Here is an 18,953-nt window from a genome sequence, read left to right on the forward strand (position 1 = left end):
CAAGTCATGCCACTCTGCCGCCATCTTGGCAACGCCTCCGGATTTCGGACTAACAAGACCAGGCTACAATAATACAATAAAATTGTTCCATGGGACGAAAATGTTAACATATTAATTTATGCTATGAAAACGGACATTTTAACATGGGGTTTATGGATATTTGCTCCCTTTTGGGACCGGCCCCTAGCGGATTTTCGATGTTTTGCAGTTTTTCGCACTTCCGGGTAGGCTTCATTTTTCAGATTAGAATGTTGCCGCTTGGGTTTTAGCTTCTCAAACGTCACATTATGCGCCAGAAAATGCTTCACGTCATGTGAGCCCCCAGTTCGGCAGAGTTATGGTCATAGACGGCGTATTTATACTTTGTGTTAATTCGTGCGTCAAGAGTGAAACTGACGTACGTAAAAACAAGTTTGAAGCAAAATTTACGCGCGTCAGAATCGAAACCCGTTGGCGGCCATCTTTTTTTATGTCGACCAAGCGTTCATCGAGAGAGTCACCGCTCTGTATTTACTCTGGAGAGCTAGAAGAACAGCGACGTGGGGATCATCGTCGCCGTATATTTGTGTCCACCGGACCCTTCGGAGGCGAACCGTTTGGCGAGTTTTACCATTTGCTCGCTCCAGGAGCTGCGCTGGATGACGGCCGCTGTCAGCGGTACTTCCGCCTGTCCCGCGCCCAGTTTGATGACCTGTTGTCCCGCATCGGAGCGAGGATCACCCTCGCCCTCATCCACCTAATCTGTCATTTATTTTTGTTTTGATGATAATTAGAGCCAGCCTCCAAAAGTTATTAACCTGTCCTGTGATTTTTTTTCTCTCTCACGTTCAGACACGGACTTATGTATGTTGGTTGTCTTTACATCATAATAATATTTCATATAATCTAGATATGGAATAACATTCAATACAAAATGAACATGTCTCGTATATAGAAATAAAGTTTTGAGTGATAAAATATTTGCTTTGTTGTGCTTTAGAACCACACCCATTTAGTCATATTACAAAATAATTTATTGAAGCATCCAGATCCGGCTAAGCGGCTAGCCTCCTGATTGGTTAACGCTCAATTGGCGTGCGGATGAGGCGTATTCGCGTCTACCACGCCGCGCTCTACGCCTCATTCGCGCCGCAGGAATTTTTTACGTGTGTAACGCGTCTTTGCATTGACTTAACACTGAAATCATTCGCGCCTGATGCGCTATTCGCGTCCGTTGTGAACGCGCCATTAGGGTCTGAATCAGGCTCAAATGGTTTGAAATTGCCGCCATAGCAAAGCAATCACAGCACATTTCATATTTCGTAAAGTGCTTCATCGAAACCGAAACTGAATAACGCATTCGGGACAAACTGGAGAGAGAGGAGCAGTAATAATGTCAAATATGTGACAAATAACATGCTTTTTGAACAATCAAGCATGAAAGCATATTCTAGTACACCCCAAAAACTAAATAAAAACTTCATAAAAAGAGAGTAGGACCCATTTAAATGGTTGCTTTTTGCCATAAAAACCAATTTGACCACTAAAACAATAAATATAACCAAAACACACCAGTGTCAGGACTTGGCATGCACTTTGTGACCCTCGTGAGTAATTGTTTAAAAACTTGAAGAAATAAATAGCTTAACCAGTGTTTGAAGAACTGACCATCAGTTTTGGTCTGCTCCTTACCCAGTGTTATCATGTCTTCAGAAGACCTTTATTATGCTTTCATGCTGTTTTTTGGACCTGCCTCTGTCCAGCATGAGCGTTATTTCTATGTTGTCTGAGTTTGGAATGAGAATTAAGTCTGTGCTCCAAAAAATAAGATTTCCTTTTCTGTTTTTGCTGTTATTACGGTATGTTTAAAGATGATCTGTTAGCATTTCAATTATTTACAGAAGACTCTTAATACAACAAAACCCACACACACGTATATAGCATTCATTAGAAACTAGAAAAACAAACATTTCTCTCTTTGCTTTACAGAATTTACAAAAGCATCACCAGATAAAGAAAAGACAAAAAAATAAAAAGCACATCTACTTTACTATTCTGGTTTTGTTTAACACGAAGAAGTCATCCACACAATCAAAAAAAATAAAATAAAAAAATAATATAGTTTAAATCACAAAATGTATGCGAGTATGCAACGCAGACACAAATGCTTGGCCATGTTTACATTACAAACATCAGTTCTCAGGTCAGCTAGAAATGTCCAAATGCTTTCAGGTGATAGCTTTAAACACAGAAAACATGACGGATTTAGTAAGTCGGCGAAAGAAGAAATTACATAAGGTGGTTCAGCGAGATCTCTTCGAACTGTTGCTTCACAATGACGGTAGTTTACGTGAATGTGAAGCTTGTTTTCTGAAAATGCCATGCGCAGTTTTGACATGTCAAATCGCATTCACATACTTGCATGTTTCAGAGTCCTTGCACACTGAGTCTAAAATTTGCATTAAAACGTTTAAAAATAAATACGACCTCACGTTGTGTCAATCACGTTTACACACCGCCTCCGAAACCTTCGTCCGTCGTAAAAAAATTCGTATCGGGTTCGATTTTCAGCGTTTTTTGCATCCGTAGCAAGCCTTTTGAGAGGTGTTTTGACTATTCAGAGCCACCGTACAAGCGAACGGCAAAACCCAGAACTGTTCATTGGTAATTGGTGGTTCTGCTTCTTAATATGTAGCATATGAGCACCAAACTGAGGGAAACCGAAGCATTGGCAGAATCTCTCCCGATATTCAAATTCAATTAAATTCACATTTATTTGTCACAAAACAAATCGTTTCAAAGCAATCCAGTTTACAGTGATCTGTTATCAGAGGAGACTGTCTATTTCATGTGTATTTTTAAGACTAAAATCATCCTGACTGATTGAAACTCCATTTTGTATTGTTTTACGATTTTTTTTTTCAGTGAGCAAAGTTTCTGTGCGTGACGAATTTTTAGGAGGACGAATACGCAAACGTCGGACTCGGTGTGCAAGGACCTTTAAATCTGCTCAAAGGCAACAAACTGGCCCAGATAGCAAACTGACATTGAATCAACGTGGAAATATGACATGGAAACAACGTTGATCTGACATTGTTTTGCTCATCGAATTAACGTTGAACCAACGTCAGACGCGTCATTCTTTCAAAACTAACGGAAAATCAACTTGAAATCAACGTTATGAAAGCAAACCAATTTTCGATTTTCATTTAGCTTTGAAGAATGCCGCGTCTGACGTTGGTTCAACGTTAATTCGATGAGCAAAATCGACGTTGTTTCAATGTCATGAGAGACGTCGTTTCCACGTTGATTCAATGTCAGTTTGCTGTCTGGGGATATATTTCCATTCCTACAGACTCATTTCTCCGGATGTGGCGGGGATCCGTCGAGAGAAAAACACACAGCTTGGCTTCTTAGCCAAAGAATAAACACACCGTCCCAAGCTCTCTGAATAAATGAATACCGTTTCCATTTTCCACGAGGCTTGAGACATTCTTCGTGGCCTTTTCGAGCACCTCGAGTTCAGGGAAGTGAACCGCTGGAATCTAGGTGAACATTCGGTTATCTTACACGTCAAACTTTCTTCTTAAAGCAATAGCAGAGTTGCTCTGTCAGGTTGCGGGGAGAAGTGGATCTCAGTACGAGGTTAGCGAACTACAGAAGGCGAGTCTGTGATAAAGTCGAGCAGGGACTGAAAGAAGAGCTTCAGGAGTTTGTTATTCTCATTTCCACTTTGTCAAGCTGAATCCTCGACGAAACCTGTGTGTGTGTGTGTGTTTAGACCAGCTCCACTTTGGAGTTGGGATAGACGGCCACCACGTCATAGCCCTCGGGAGGCTGGACACGAGCCTTGGCGTGAGTCTCACAGTACAGACTCTCGTCGATGAAGAAATATCCTCTCTGCTTGAGATTCAGCCCACAGTCGTCACACATGAAGCAGTCGGGGTGATACAGCTTGTCTCTGGCCTTCACAATCGTTCCCCTGCGTTAAAACAGTTACAAGACGCTTGTTAAAGGACATTTTTTGTTACTTTTATTGTCACTAATTGGGTCACATTGGGTAAAAGGTTACATTTAGAGTCCCCTTGTAGTCAGTTTTACCTCTTAAACTCATCTTTGAACGGCAAAATTACACATTTAAGCGTTTTCTTTCTTCATTCTTCATGCCTTAAAATATCTTGAGTGTAACTCGACACCCTTGCCTCATTTAGTATGCGCGATTCTATAAATATGCAAATTAGCCCCGCCCCCACTCACTCCCACAAGTTGATCTGATTGGTTACTAGGTCATTTGTCGTCAGAAACATCAGCGATTTTAAACCGTGTTTTTGAGACTGTCTTTGGTTCAAAATACTCAGCAATGCTGTCGACTGATGAACTTACACCTGGTGTGTGTTAAAAGCGTATTAAACACACCACATACACACATAAACAACATTAAAATCTTGATTTACACCACAAGGGGACTTTAATAACTTTCAGCTTACTATGACAAATTATAAAGAATCACGAATTAAGTAACAATCTTAACATCAACGTGTCTGAGATGTGCGTAACTGTCTTATGTTACGGTCTTTTATGGTCTAAAATGCATTAATTACTCAAGTGTTACCTAAGTCACTCTTTAGGAACTACTAGTGATCTGGACCATTATTTTAAAGTGACAAAACTATCCTAATACTAGACTTAAAAGAGAAAAGGCTTGTATGATAAAGATGGTGGTCAGCAATGGCTAAGGTAATGTTTAGTCGGTAAATGAGCAAACAATAAATTCCTTTCATAAATGGGCTAAAAAAAAAAATTCTGAAATGACATGACCCAACCACGGGTCTTTTACGCAACCCTGACGGCTGATTGGACAATCACTTGTCACTAATTCACTTCCTATTATAAATCTCTATAAACAGGTACATATTTGAAGGCTATAATATCTATAAACAGTGTTTACAATGGGCGCATTGTTTCCTTCTTCTGTGGAACTGTTCTTATCACATGACATCACGGTTTACTCATGTTCCTGTGGGAAAGAGCCAACTCCAGAAGAGTGACTTCAGTATTATCATTATCGGGAACACCTGTGCCACATGTTCCAGCAGGCCTGGCTTCATCAGCTATTCAATGAACATGTCCCTGTTAAAGTCATCCGTTTACTGCGAGACACAGTTTAAGGATCATAAACCACACATATACTGGCTTCTCAAGTCTATTCAATACTATCTAGATGTTCATTTAGGGGCTTTCCTCAGCAAATATTGCTGTATAGTTAAACATTCAGGTTGATTATGTTTTAAATTTTTCTTTATCTTTAGTTAGTGTGTAATTGCACTTTGAGCACAAACAACATCTGCAAAGTTACGAGGCTTCAAAGTTCACATTTGCTTTTAAAGAAATTGATGTTTAAGGACTACAACGAGCTACTTCCTGGGTTGGTGACATCACTAACCCTAAAGTTCAGTAGCCCCGCCCACTGATTCCAGCTCGATCATTAGTCTAACATGTCAAACCGAAATCACAAGTGACCAGTGATTTCTGAAGATTCATGAAGGCCTACAGTCTGATGTTTTTGTCTCAAAATGGTGTTTTTATCAGTAACTAAATGGTGACCTTCACATTGTTTCTTTGAAATGAAAAAAATCTGTTATTTAAACTGTGATTAAATTACATATTTAAAGAACGCACCCTTTACAATCGCTGGAGTTGTAATTTAAACAGAACGAGTTTATCCTACCCTATCTCACGACCAATTCATACGAATTCGTACGAGTGATTCAAAAGTGGCTATTTCGTACTAATTCATACGACAAATTTGTACGATTTGTCTAAACCCACGTGACGGTTATGTTTAGGGGCGGGGTCAGGGGTAGGTCATTCGTACGAATTCTAATTCGTAAAATATGTACGATTTAGCTAAATCGTACTAATTCGTACGAGTGAGGTCGTACAAATTGTTACGAATTAGCCACCTCGTAAAATTCGTACAAATTCCCGTGAGATTGGGTTGGTTTATCCCCAGACAGCAACAACAAGGAATCCACTTGTGCCGGATGTGGGCCGGATCTGGGCCGACACTGTGTTGCTGTCTGTGCCAGTGACTGAATTCTTGGCCCTCGCTAAAACTCCCGTTATAATCAACGAACCTCGTATTTGCATTGATAGTTATGATGACAGCCTTTGTTAGTGTGCAGAAGTCGAGTTTCAATGACGAGATCCCTTTCATGCCACGATCTAAATATAATGCTGTAATCAACACTTTTCACAAACTCTAATTGTAAAAACGTGCTAAAATTTCCACATTTAATGCTCATTTAATATGCAAATTGGTCACCCAATCACAGCAGTGGGCGTTTACACTGAAGTCTCACAGAGACACGCCCCGTTTAAACCGAAGGCTACAATCAGGGTAGGAAAAATGCGGTTTATTTTATAATTATGACAGTTTTTGATGTACAAATCATACTAACATTATAATTGCACCCCAGTAAACATTATAAAGACTCATGCAAGCCCCATTAGCAATAGATAGATGGCACTTACACAATGCCGTTTCCGCAGCGTGTGCACTGAGGCAGCTTCTGTAGGCCGGCCATGGGCGCCAGAGGGGCCGTGATGGGGCTGCCCAGCTTCGGCACCGGGGACTTAACCGGGGAGCGCAAGCCTCGAACCCCAGGCCTGTCCACCGGTGACACCCCTGGAAACAAAACAAACTGCAGTCAATGATACAGTGATCAACTACTAGGACTGTCACTTTACGCTCGAGAACCGATTACACAATCGATCGGACCAGCCAGCACAAGTATCGAAAACGAAAATAGGAAATCGATTTTAACAGGCTTTTATTTTTTTCAACAAAAATGTGTTTTACACAGAACATGTCGGATGCTGGAAAATAACAATGTCTTTTCTGTTAACCAACTGCTTTTTAATATTCGCTATTACTTCAACGCAAGTGAACAAGCGCCGTTATTTGTTGCGTAGAGACGTCTGTGAAATGCGCAGATTCTGTATTTAATATATCATGAGTAGCGTATTTGCGCTAAATCCGCACACATTTGTCTTACACGAACTTCCCCAGGAAAGCGAGTAAACGTAGAAACACGCCAAACCAGCTCGCGATTGGACAGCGTTTCCCGCCAAAGCTCATTTTACCCGCATTTGGCGGATGTGAGGGTGTTAATGTCAATCCCTGTTTGTCAATGTGCACGAAATAAATCATCAGAAATATTGCTGACTTTTGATTCGTGTTATTTACAAGACCCAAGTTTTGCAACAAAAGCAGATCGAAGCGCATGAAGTAACCAAAGCTCCTCTAGTGTGGGACACGGTCCTGTCTAGATCACGAAGTTGCCGATACTATGGTTTTAAACTTTTAAATTCATTCACCAAAAAGGTTACCGCATTATGCCAATTGATGGCAATAACCCAGTGTTGTTTTGTGTGTTATGAGTGAGTCATTGAATCATTCAATTAACCCAGGTGTCCAATCCTACTGACCTCAGTCAGGTTATGCCATATTGAATCTGAAGGATTAATTCACTTCAGAATTGAAGATTCTTGATAATTTACCAGATTGAATTTTTTTTTTATTAACATTTACTTACAAGATGTTAATAGAGTGTACAAAGGATCTACAGTTTACCAGATTAAATTTTTATCCAAATTCGTTTTTGAAAGTCTAGACAGCAAAAAAACAAACAAACAAACAAACAAAAAAACATAATATTTCCTAATTTGATTGAAACCACATTAAGAGGTGGTTTCTGATCTGAATTGCAATTCCAATAAAATGTTGACAGACAAATTATTGATGTTTTACAAGAGAAATCGCAGACAATTTTGTGATTCGGTTTATGACTCATCCATTTCTACTGTATCCAACAGACCTCAGTCAGGTTATGCCATATTGAATCTGAAGGATTAGTTCATTAGTTCAGAATTGAAGATTCCTGATAATTTACCAGATTAAATTTTTATCCAGATTCGTTTTTGAAAGTCTAGACAGAACCCCCCCCCCTGATATTTCCTATAATTTGATTGAAACCACATTTAAGAGGTGGTTTCTGATCTGAATTGCAATTCCAATAAAATTTTGACAGACAAATTATTGATGTTTTACAAGAAAAATCGCAGACAATTTTGTGATTCGGTTTATGACTCATCCATTTCTACTCTGACAGCCATTCAATGCCGTCAATGATGTGATTATCAAGGCACACATTATTTTGTTTAACCACTACGCTTTCTGGAGGGTGACATCACAATGTGCAGTGTACTTAATTTCAAAACAATAAGCTATAAATAATTAGTATCTTAATTTCATCTTAGTCCAGGATGAGTCGTAGTGTTGTGCACATTTTACTACCAAGTTGCTTGCAATGCTCAAAATAAAATCGGTAACACAAAAAAGCCTTCCTGTAGTTCAAACAGAAGAGCGCACAGCGTTTGCAACACCGCTGTCATGCACTGTAAAAAAATATTTTTTCTTTTGTCAAATCAATAATTTATTTAGTTGAGAACTTATTATTTTGAGTTTCTGATGATTAAATCAGTCTCCTTCATTGTATTAACTCACTTTTTCCAGTTCAATTAACTTAAAATTTTAAGGCAACCAGGTTACTTACTTTTTTAAGTTAAACCATCAATATTTTTTTACAGTGTGGGCTCGATCCCAGGGAGAGCAAGAACTGATAAAAGGTATGCTTTGAATGCTATTTAAAGTTGCTTTAAATAGCATTCAAAAAGAAAATGAACATACAGAATGGGGGATTTCAAAAGAAGAGCGAAATCTTGGAAAATGGCACTCAAAATCAGAATATTTTTGCATGAAATCCACTTTCCCACAGTGTTTTTTCAGCTGCCTGTAACTCTCTATTACTTCAGAAGACATTAATGATCTTGTTGAGGTGTGTTTGACCAGGGTTACACCTCAGCTTTGCAGACCTCACCACACCTGGCCTAAATCATCTTTCATAATCGTTTAATTGTGGCTTCCAATTACTGAAAGTAAATGCTTGATCTTCTGATCTCCAAAACTAACTCAGTCTTTCCACTTTCTGCATTAAATTATGCTGTTCCACTAATTCACTCAGAAACCTATTCATCAGAGTTAAATTCCCCGCCATTTTCAAGACAATGCTTCATTTAGGGCTTTCGACCGTGTTATACGGTAGGGGGCGCTATTACTCATCTTCTGAAAGTCTACTCAATCTCCAGATCAAAACACAAGCGGAAAAGACGCAGAAACAAGCGATCTCGTGTGTAAGCAGATGCATACGTAAAATAATGCGACCATCAGCATTAAACAGCATGTAAATCAAATCTGGCTAATGTTACTGAATAACAGCTACAGGACTGTGAAGCTTTGAGGTGTTGATGGACTCGATCTACTTCATCTGTGTTTTGATCATCCTTCTGAGGCTCTGTTTACACGGAAACGATTCTGAAGAGAAAACGCAAAAGTGGCGTTGCGTCATCACTTTTTATTCTGCGTTTAGATGAGCGTTTTGTTTGGGAAATCCGCGTGCAAATGGTGACGCAAAAGTCTGTGAAATTCAATGTAGTATGCACTCCAGGTGGCTAGGAGTGCATACTACAACAACACCAAGTCCACTGTCAAGCAGACTTTTGCGTTTTTACCGTTTACACGGGAACGCGGCGGAACGTTTTTAACATTTCCACTCTAGAGGGTGGTTTCACTTTTTTGCGTTTTTAAGCCTCAAAAACGCCGTCGCCGTGTAAACGAAAGGCACATCCGATAAAATATTTTTACGTTTTCACCCGTGAGCGTTCTCGTGTAAACAGGGCCTGAATCCCATCTGGATGTTGTCTTTAACAAAAATGGGATTTGTTTCAGCTTTTTACTCAAAATGTTGCTTTTTTAATGAAACTTGCATTCAAGTGTTCATTAAACAAGAATGCATGAAGTTAGAATAAATCTGTTTTTTGTTGTTGTTGTTTAAAAGTAGAGGATATATTCTTTTAATGTATTGCATCCTTAGATATTTATACAACAAAATATTCTTGGGGCCATGAAACCTTTGTGAAAATGCTGGTGTGGAAAGAGTTAAAAAATCTCATTTTGTGTCCAATGGCAGTGGAGCACACGCTCTGAGCGACTTGAGGAGGATAAAGTATTGACAGAATTGTAACTTTTGGGCTAACTATTGCTTTGAACAGCTACTTCTGACTTCCCATGATCCCTTGTTTATCCCAAAACAAACAAAAATCTCTCAGAGTAAGCACTTCACAGCTGTCCCTGGAACAAGAGATGGCCAGGATTAATGTCCTTCACACTTCAATCCCAAGTCAGACGCTAATCTCCATGCAGACGTAGCTGAAAGTCCTGTGTGTGTGTGTGTTAGCTTCAGGGCACGGTTAAGACAGAGTATGGAGCACAGCTGCCAAGGCCTCCGCCTATCTCGGTTTCACGCTGAACGAGGAAACATCCGGATAAAATAATATGCGTCAATGGTGCCCGCCTCACCATCTGACTGTTGTTGTGCCAAAGTGAGATCATTAACTCTGCCTTATTCCCAAGAACGGCTGGGACAGGTTACTACTCCAAACCTGTCAACGAATACCCCCAATTACACACTTAAACACTTGATCCCTGATCCGTGCGGCTCCATCGGGGTCTAATTCAGGGTGCGAGAGATGGCGAAGGCGTAAGTATAGCGTGCTCTCGTGGGATCTGGCTTAGACTAAACACAATTTTGGGCTTATATGACACAAAGCACAACATTTTTGGGAGCTTTTAGCCTCCAAGAGACAAGAGAGCAATCTGGCCCCAAAAAAAGTGCTTTTACTGAATACATATTTCACAATTTTCTACAAAAATAGTGTAGCATTTCTAAGTAACGAGTAAATAGTGATGTATTGTAATCAAACATTGCATCATTCTTATGTTATTATTTCCACTGAACATACCTGAGGCGATAATTATTGTATTATCGGTTTGATCACACACAAAATTACAATATAAGACATTATCGATATTAACGATTCCAAAATACATTCTGAACACGGCCTGACATTCACTTTTCTGTGGATAGTGGTTTTCCAAAGCCACTCAGCATCTTCACCTGGCCACAATTTTGACATCGACAAAAATTATCATGAATATTTTTAATATTATCTCATAATTTGGCAGCAGGAATATTAGGCTACTGTCACTTTAAGACAGAATGCACAGATCCAATATACTGTTACACATGCGTTTTCTTTCTCAACTGTTTACGTTGACATTAAACATTACGTGAATACTTTCCAAGACTGGGATTTTGTCATTATTGTGTGTGTATTTGACTGTTTAAGTGCAATACACAGCGGGAGTACATTTTTTTTAGTACTGAGAGGCGGCTTTAAATGCCACACTTTGGGTTTGAGCTCAAAAATCTGCGGGAATTAGTAAAATTATGCTCAATACGTTTTTGACAACACTATACTGCTCTTATTATTTCAGATCCTTTTTTTAAAAAATTTATATATATATACAATTCAACCTGCCATACTGGCTAATAGGAGTAAATGCGTTACACGCCACTGCTGAAATAAACCCGCATTTGTCACGTGAGAGAGAAATAATGAAATGAAACTGACCCCCGTCCTCAGCTTCCAGGATTCCCTGCAGGTATTTAAAGGAGCCGGACTGTTTGGGAGCGGACACAGGTTCCTCGGGGTCCTGAAGCATCCTGTAGACGTCCGACTGCGGGTCGAAACCATTGCGGTTGCCTGATGAATTCATCGGTGGTTCGGGGCTGAAACTGAAAGGAAAACATATCCAGATCGCGAACATGAACATCTGCTATCGCCATGTGTTTTCATACTGAACTAAACACTCTCTCAGTCCATCAGGTTATTTATAAAAGCTTCAGTACATCTCTCAAGCAATGGAAGCCAAAGTAATCGGTTTAAAATTAAAATACAACACATTTGATACAAATACTCAGATACACACATACAAGTAAAAAAGTTTGGACACAGTAAATTAATCTTGTAATAAACGTGCAGTTGTTAATGCTGGAAATAATTTATTTAAAATTCTTTTATCACAGTTTAACAGCAATTGTTATGCTTGCGTTTTTACTATCTTTAAATTAAATGGTTTGAAATAATATATATATATATATATATATATATATATATCGATCAATTTGAGCACATATATATATAATTAAGTATATATATATATATAATTAAGTAATTAAGGGTTCTCAAATTGATCGGTCACCGGTTATTGGCCCATAATAGCTTTTTAAACAATAAAGCTTTTACAATTGTGCCTTAACAATAAAAAAAACTGTTCAAAAACTGGTGAAAATGCCCTGCTTGGTGAGTATTTACTTATAAACCCTCGGTTGTGTTTAAGTGAAAATGAACAGTTGGGAAATAAGTTGCACGTGTATCAGTATATTGGATCCGTGCATTCAGCTCTTAAAGTGACGGCAGCCTAATATTCCTGCGGCCGTCCGTGTTATTAATGTTAATCAGACAAGAAAAGACTGTAGTAGGTTTAATCTATATTTATATACAGTGAAGACTATGCAAAGTTGTTTTACATTTGATTACTTTCTGTTGATAAAGACTGCTCTGTTTTTTTATTTTTTATAATTTTCTTCACAGGAATGCTATATTTGTGAAGCTTTGAGCTGCTCCTAATCGCCTCTAAATGAGCGAGTGGAATATGATGCACATGTTGCTTGTCAATAAATTAAGAGTTGTCCATTCATGACACTTTCTCATCTCTTAATTTACTCATACTTGAATACATTGTTGTTAAAAATAGTGTGCCTATTATTTATTTCAATCAATTTCGGCCAATACTGCTTACAGTGATGGTACAGTGATCGTGATCGGCCCCAGAAATCACCATTACTACTAATAAAGAATGAGTAGACATGTCCAAACAAGTTTGACTGTTGTTATGAATTCAGATCTTTGAAGGAACTGATTCCCCCTAAGAAACCTTGCACGATGGATTTCCTTGTTGGAAGTTTCCATGAGAGTGATCAGTGTTATGACAACTTCTACCTTACATATGCAGGAATTCATAAACAGCGGATTTGTCATCTTCAGAGTAAACAGCAAGCGGTTCTCGATCACCCTTATCTTGCATCCAAATACACTAGTGCTTCAGAATAATTCAAGGCTGTTTTGCAAATATCAGTGCGGCAGATGTTCACTTCTTCCAGTCCTGTGCTTCGCTGAACTCATGAACTCATTTTTACATAACAATATGCCTGAAGAGCTGTAGCATATCTCATCCTGAGATGTTTATTGTTGTGTGCAAGTGCTCTGAGTGAAGACAGGACCTGCACTGTAGATGTCCAACATGGGAAAGATCCCCAAGATCGCCTTCTTGATAAATCACTGCGTTTCTCACAGCCTTGTGAGGATCATAAATATGCGTTTCTGGCACCACTGCAACCGGTCTGGTTTGTGTTGGCTGGAGTTTAGCTGTGCACAGTTAACATGAATTTAGACCTGACCCTATTTACCATGCGTTCCTGGTCTAATTGTTATTCCAAAGAAAATGCTTTGGGCCCTATCACACACCTGGTGCAAAAAAGTGTTTTTTGCTAGTTTCAGCCTGACGCAGTTTTCATTTTCACGTCCAGCGACACGTTGTTTAAATAGCGAATGCATGGGCTGCTGGTCTGAAAGCGAGGTGTGTGTTCAGATGCATTGTTAGAGCGTTACTATTTTGAGGAACTGAAATTGACTGAGCCGTTGACCAACTGAAACCTGCTCTAAAGTCAATGACTAGGGTTGGGTATCGAGAATCGAGTATCGATTGGAACCGAGACTAACTTTTCGTTTTTCCCGGAATCGTTCAAAAGTTAAAATCTCGATTCCTAGTTTCGATATTCCCAGTCCGCCGAGCGGAAGAAGAAACCGCTGAACAACACCAACGAAGAAGCGTCTACCGGAAGTGTTGGCATAACCGCGCGAGTCGAACATGAGTAGCTTACGTCGGCGATCCAAAGTGTGGCTTCACTTTTCTAAAAATAACGAAATCTCGGCAAAATGCAAAATTTGTGACAAAAGGAGTATTTTTACAGAAGAAGTATTTCCTTCAGAAAGGCCGTTGGTTAGCAAGGTTAGCTAAACTTTTTAAAAGAATCGGAATCGAGAATCGTTAGGAACCGGAATCGAAACAAGGAATCGGAATCGGAATCAGAATCGTTCAAATTCAAACGATACCCAACCCTATCAATGACGCAGTATTTTTTTGTTATTTAAAGAGCGCGTTAGTGATGTGAGGTCCACAACGCACGTACACTCTGCGTACACGCACAGGGACGCAAAGCAGCGCGCACACACATGCCAAATATTAACGCGGAATCTAGTGTTAACGGAATTTCGTGGGATTTTACAGATTTGGTTTGAAATTCTGTTTTTGTGTGGGAGAAGAGCGGGGGAAGCAAATCTGGGCCGGGTTTCCCGATAACGATGTATCTTAGCTCTTAAAAGCGCTCTCTACGTGCAAGGTTACGAACGATCGCAGCAATTCCACGTGCGTTTCCCAAAAATGCACTTAACATGAACGCATGAGCGAGAACGCGTTCTACGTGCTACTTAAGCGTCGCTATCCATTCGCGAAGTGCTGAAATATAACCTTATATGGAGTCGTATTCTGAACGTTTAACCTAATAATCGTCATTTGTTGTGGATTAGAAATCAAGACAAGCCTATATGGATATAAAACACCTATACAGGCTGACAAAATGACAAAACAAGATAGGCTACCTTTCAAAAAGATAAAATTAATGTCCTTCCAGAGGAGATAGAGGGAAACAAAGATTTTATTTTTAACAGATTTAAAAGACACCATACAAATAAGGAAAAACAAAACATCTGGAAGGACGTGTTGCAAACAAACTGCAACCGTGTTCAAAGATCAGGGAAGGAGGTCCGCGAGAAATGCCCAATGGGCTATATATACAATTAACCCTAGATTTTTTTATATTTAAATTACAGACATGTCATCTGAGGACTATTTCTAACTGTTCTCAGTTGTTTTGCTTTATTACCAGACTCAATATTTGGCTCGTTCTTACATAGTAGAGCACGTTCGCACATGCGTACTCTTCAAAATCGGTACTTTAAATCTTTTGAAAAACTAAAATACGTAAATTACATTTGAATGTATTCTATATAAAAGACACCGGTTGTACTGAATGTCAGCTTGCTTATTTTGCTCAAGATAAGGATTTAATACGTCCAATATAGAAACTACGCCTCTAGGTCGAGAGCAGTCATTCAAACCACACAACTTTGCGATGCTGTTTGCGAATGTTCGTTGAAACGATGCTTTCTGGAAACACCGTCTCGTTGAACTATGCTGATAACGACGGAACTTGGGACCATAGTTGGCTCACGATGCTTTCGGGAAACACACCCCTGATTTCCTTTCTGTGAAGTTTGTGGAGCTCGTCACAAAAATTAAACTCGGCATATAAGTGTAAATGGGCTCTATGCACGGCGTTATTTCTGGTGAAGCATTAGGGATGCTCGATAACTTCCGCCGATCGTAGAGTCCAATGCAATACCGAGAATTTATTTTTTTATTTTTTATTTTTTTTTTTATTTAACAGTCAGACATACATACAAACAAACCAACATAGTGCAGTAGTGAGCAATCTTGTAAATCCATAATTCCAGCAGTGGCAAGAGTGATTAAGTGTTTGATCTAAGTGTGTAAGTGAGCGTGTATGAGCGTGGGTATGTGTATGCGTGTGTACACAAAGTAACCATTTATTATTTATTACCATTGTCATTACCATCACTCCCCACTACCACCATACTGCCCATATTGTTTTTGTAGATTTTTATTTCCATCCTTCCTCCTATGTAACAATTGCCATTGTCAATCCTGTACAAAATATGATAATATAATAATATAATATAATAATATAATATAATATAATATAAGACAACCTTCCCCCACATCTCTTCAGTCCCTATCTTTTCTATATTTTTCTTTTTTTTTTGTGTGTGTGTTATGTGCAATGTCTAAAGTGCATTAAAAGAGGGAGTACAGTGCGAGAATGTCTCAAATTGGGCCAGAGATGCTGTCCCGTTGAAACTACTTCTCGCCTGTCTTGCCTGCCTTGGTGTTTGCGATGTTTATCCAAATATACTTATTCTTTTTTTTTTTTTTTTTTTTTTTTTTTTTTTCTCCTTTTCTATGTTGTGGTGCATTAAAAACCCATGAAGAGATAAGGGGGAAGTTATTGCATTAATGATGACAATGACGCTTAATTCTAGTTCTACATTCTAATTCTACAGCATTGACAATGGCAATATTGATGATGATAATAATAATAATAATAATAATAATAATAATAGTAGTAATAATAATAATAATAATAATGAATGACAATGATGATGGCAGTGGTGATCACAACGGTGAGAGCAAAAGACAGCAACAACAGCAATTACAACAATGAAACAACAAAAAATAAAATAAAAGTGAAAATAGTAATCATAACAGTGACAGTAAAGATAGCAATAACAATGATGACAAAAACAAGTTCGAACAACTAAAATGCACAAATATTCGTGGGTTGGTTATAAACTGAGTTAAGAACAGAGAAGGGATTCATAACTGTAAGAGGTCAGAAAGTGTTGGACGGTAGAGGTCAGTTTCAGATGTGTAATTATGAAGGGGAGATGCGAGTTCCATTGCAATGAAGTCTGTAATAAGATTTTTCCAAATGTTAATGTGTAATTTATTTCTGGTTTTCCAGTTCATGAGGATAGTTTTCTTGGCGATGGTTAGCGCTATGAGGAGTATTTTAGAGTTTATAGTTTTATCAGTGATTATTGTAAGGTCCCCCAGCAAGCAAAGGGAAGGCGACAATGGGATGTGGCAGCCAACTATAGTGGATAGTGATTGTGTGACCTCTTCCCAAAAGTGTTTGATTGGAGTGCAGTGCCAGGTTGCATGGATGTATGTGTCTGTAGAATTTTGATTGCAATGTGTGCAAACTTCTGATGTGAAACCCATTTTAGCTAATCTATTGCCTGTGTAATGTGTTCTGTGGATTATTTTGTATTGTATTAACTGAAGATTCGCATTTTTGGACATGAGATAGACATTTTTACAGATTTGGGTCCAGAAGTTGGCATCAGTGGCTATTGAAAGATCATTTTCCCATTTTATTGTTGGTAAGTATATAGTCTGAAGTTGATTTGAGATAATTTTGTATATTTTAGAGAGCAGTTTTTTTGGAGAGGAAATGTTGACCATGTCTGATATTGCCGGTGGAAGTTCTAAATTTGTATCTCTGATGTTTATTTTTGCCAGGACAGAAGATTTGATTTGTAGGTATTTTAAAAATTCGTTGTTCTCGATGCTATACTCCTGAGCCAGTTGTGGAAATGGTTTAAATGTGTTGGCTTTGAAAATATGCTTAATGTGGGTGATACCCCTTTCCGCCCATGTGTGAAAATTCAATGTTTTTTTTATTGCTTATAAAATCACGGTTGTTCCATAGTGGAGTGAGGTTAGATGGAGCTAATGTAGAGTTTGTGATTTGGTGAAATTTCCACCAGGCTGTCAGAGTGGAGGCTATAGTTACTGCATTAAAACATGTGTGTTGTTTAATTGATTTGGTGAGGAACGGTATGTCAGCTATATTTAATTCTTTGCATAGTGATTGTTCTATATCTAGCCATATAATATCAGATTGGGTGGGGTGAATCCATTTGTATATGTATTGCAGTTGGTTAGCCATTGAGTAATATTGGAAATTTGGTGCTTCTAGTCCTCCTTGAACCTTACTCTTTTGTAGTGTAGTGAGTTTTATCCTTGGCGTTTTATTTTTCCAGTAGAAGTGAGTTATAATGGAGTCTAGTGATTTAAACCAGGTGAGTGTGGGGTGGGTTGGAATCATTGAGAATAGGTAGTTAATTTTTGGTAAAATCGTCATTTTTATTGCTGCTATCCTGCCGATTATGGAGATTGGGAGGTTGAGCCACCTGAGCAAATCGTCTTCTATTTTTTTTAGTAGTGGTGTGAAGTTGAGTGTTACCAACTCTGACAGTCTGGAGGAAATCTTAATGCCTAAGTAAATGATGTGATCTTGACAAATAGGTATTGGTGATTGATGGGGTGCCACATCCCATTTGGTTTTATGTAAAGGGAGGATGGAGGATTTATTCCAGTTTATTGCATAATCGGATATTTTTGAGAAGGACTGGATTGTTTTAATTATTTCTTGAGTAGATGTTAGGGGTTTTTGTATATATAGTAGGATATCATCTGCATAGAGTGAGATTTTATGTATTTGTTGTGGTGTTTCAATACCTTTGATTGCTGGGTTTTGACGGATAGCTGCTGCTAAAGGTTCAATAAAAATGGTAAATAGGGATGGAGAGAGTGGACATCCCTGCCTCGTCCCCCTATGCAGTGCGAAGCTTTGTGATGTTAGTCCATTCGTTGTGACTGTGGCCGATGGTGATGTGTATAAAATCTTGATCCAGTTAATAAATGACTCTCCAAAGCCGATACCGAGAATTTATATTGAATTTTATACTCCATGGTTATACTAAAGAAACGTTAGTCACAAAAACAGATAAAACAGACACCCCTCGTTGTGTTTTTGCTTCTTTTTAAAATTATATTAAATAAACATAACTATATATAAAATGACATCTAAACGTACGTTTCGTTTCAAAGATGGGAGGACAGTAAATATTGAAGACTCTGCCATAATCCCGTTTTCCTCGGTTTTCCTCCGCTTTAATCTTCACAACCGGAAATGGACGAGCATCCTTACGTCAAATGCGGAACTTATGCGTGCATATAGCCCATAGCCTACATGGCTGGTTTTCGTGCACGTCAGCAAGTCATTGGCAGATTTTTTTTGAATTCATCCCTATTTTGCCCGGTCTTTAAAGCATATTTCCCAGATTACTTATTTTATGATTTTTTGTTGTTGTTGTTAACTCGTTTAATTTAGATTTAATTT

The 18,953-nt window shown here is 38.6% G+C and overlaps 1 protein-coding gene across 1 annotated transcript in view; it reads right to left on the reverse strand.

Annotated features, from left to right (window-relative positions):
- Positions 1 to 1,901: 1,901 nt before the first annotated feature.
- Positions 1,902 to 18,953, reverse strand: part of LOC120473686 (PDZ and LIM domain protein 4) — a gene marked incomplete at its 5' end in the record, with an annotated part of 31,322 nt that continues 14,270 nt past the window's right edge. The window contains 3 exons of the mRNA XM_089128195.1: positions 1,902 to 3,961; positions 6,514 to 6,667; positions 11,575 to 11,738. Coding sequence (XP_088984321.1) covers positions 3,757 to 3,961; positions 6,514 to 6,667; positions 11,575 to 11,738 — 523 coding nt within the window. The remainder of the gene's footprint in view (positions 3,962 to 6,513; positions 6,668 to 11,574; positions 11,739 to 18,953) is intronic.

This window comes from Pimephales promelas, unplaced genomic scaffold, assembly GCF_988280905.1.
Source record: "Pimephales promelas unplaced genomic scaffold, fPimPro1.hap1.1 HAP1_SCAFFOLD_102, whole genome shotgun sequence".
In the NCBI taxonomy this organism is placed as follows: Eukaryota; Metazoa; Chordata; class Actinopteri; order Cypriniformes; family Leuciscidae; genus Pimephales; species Pimephales promelas.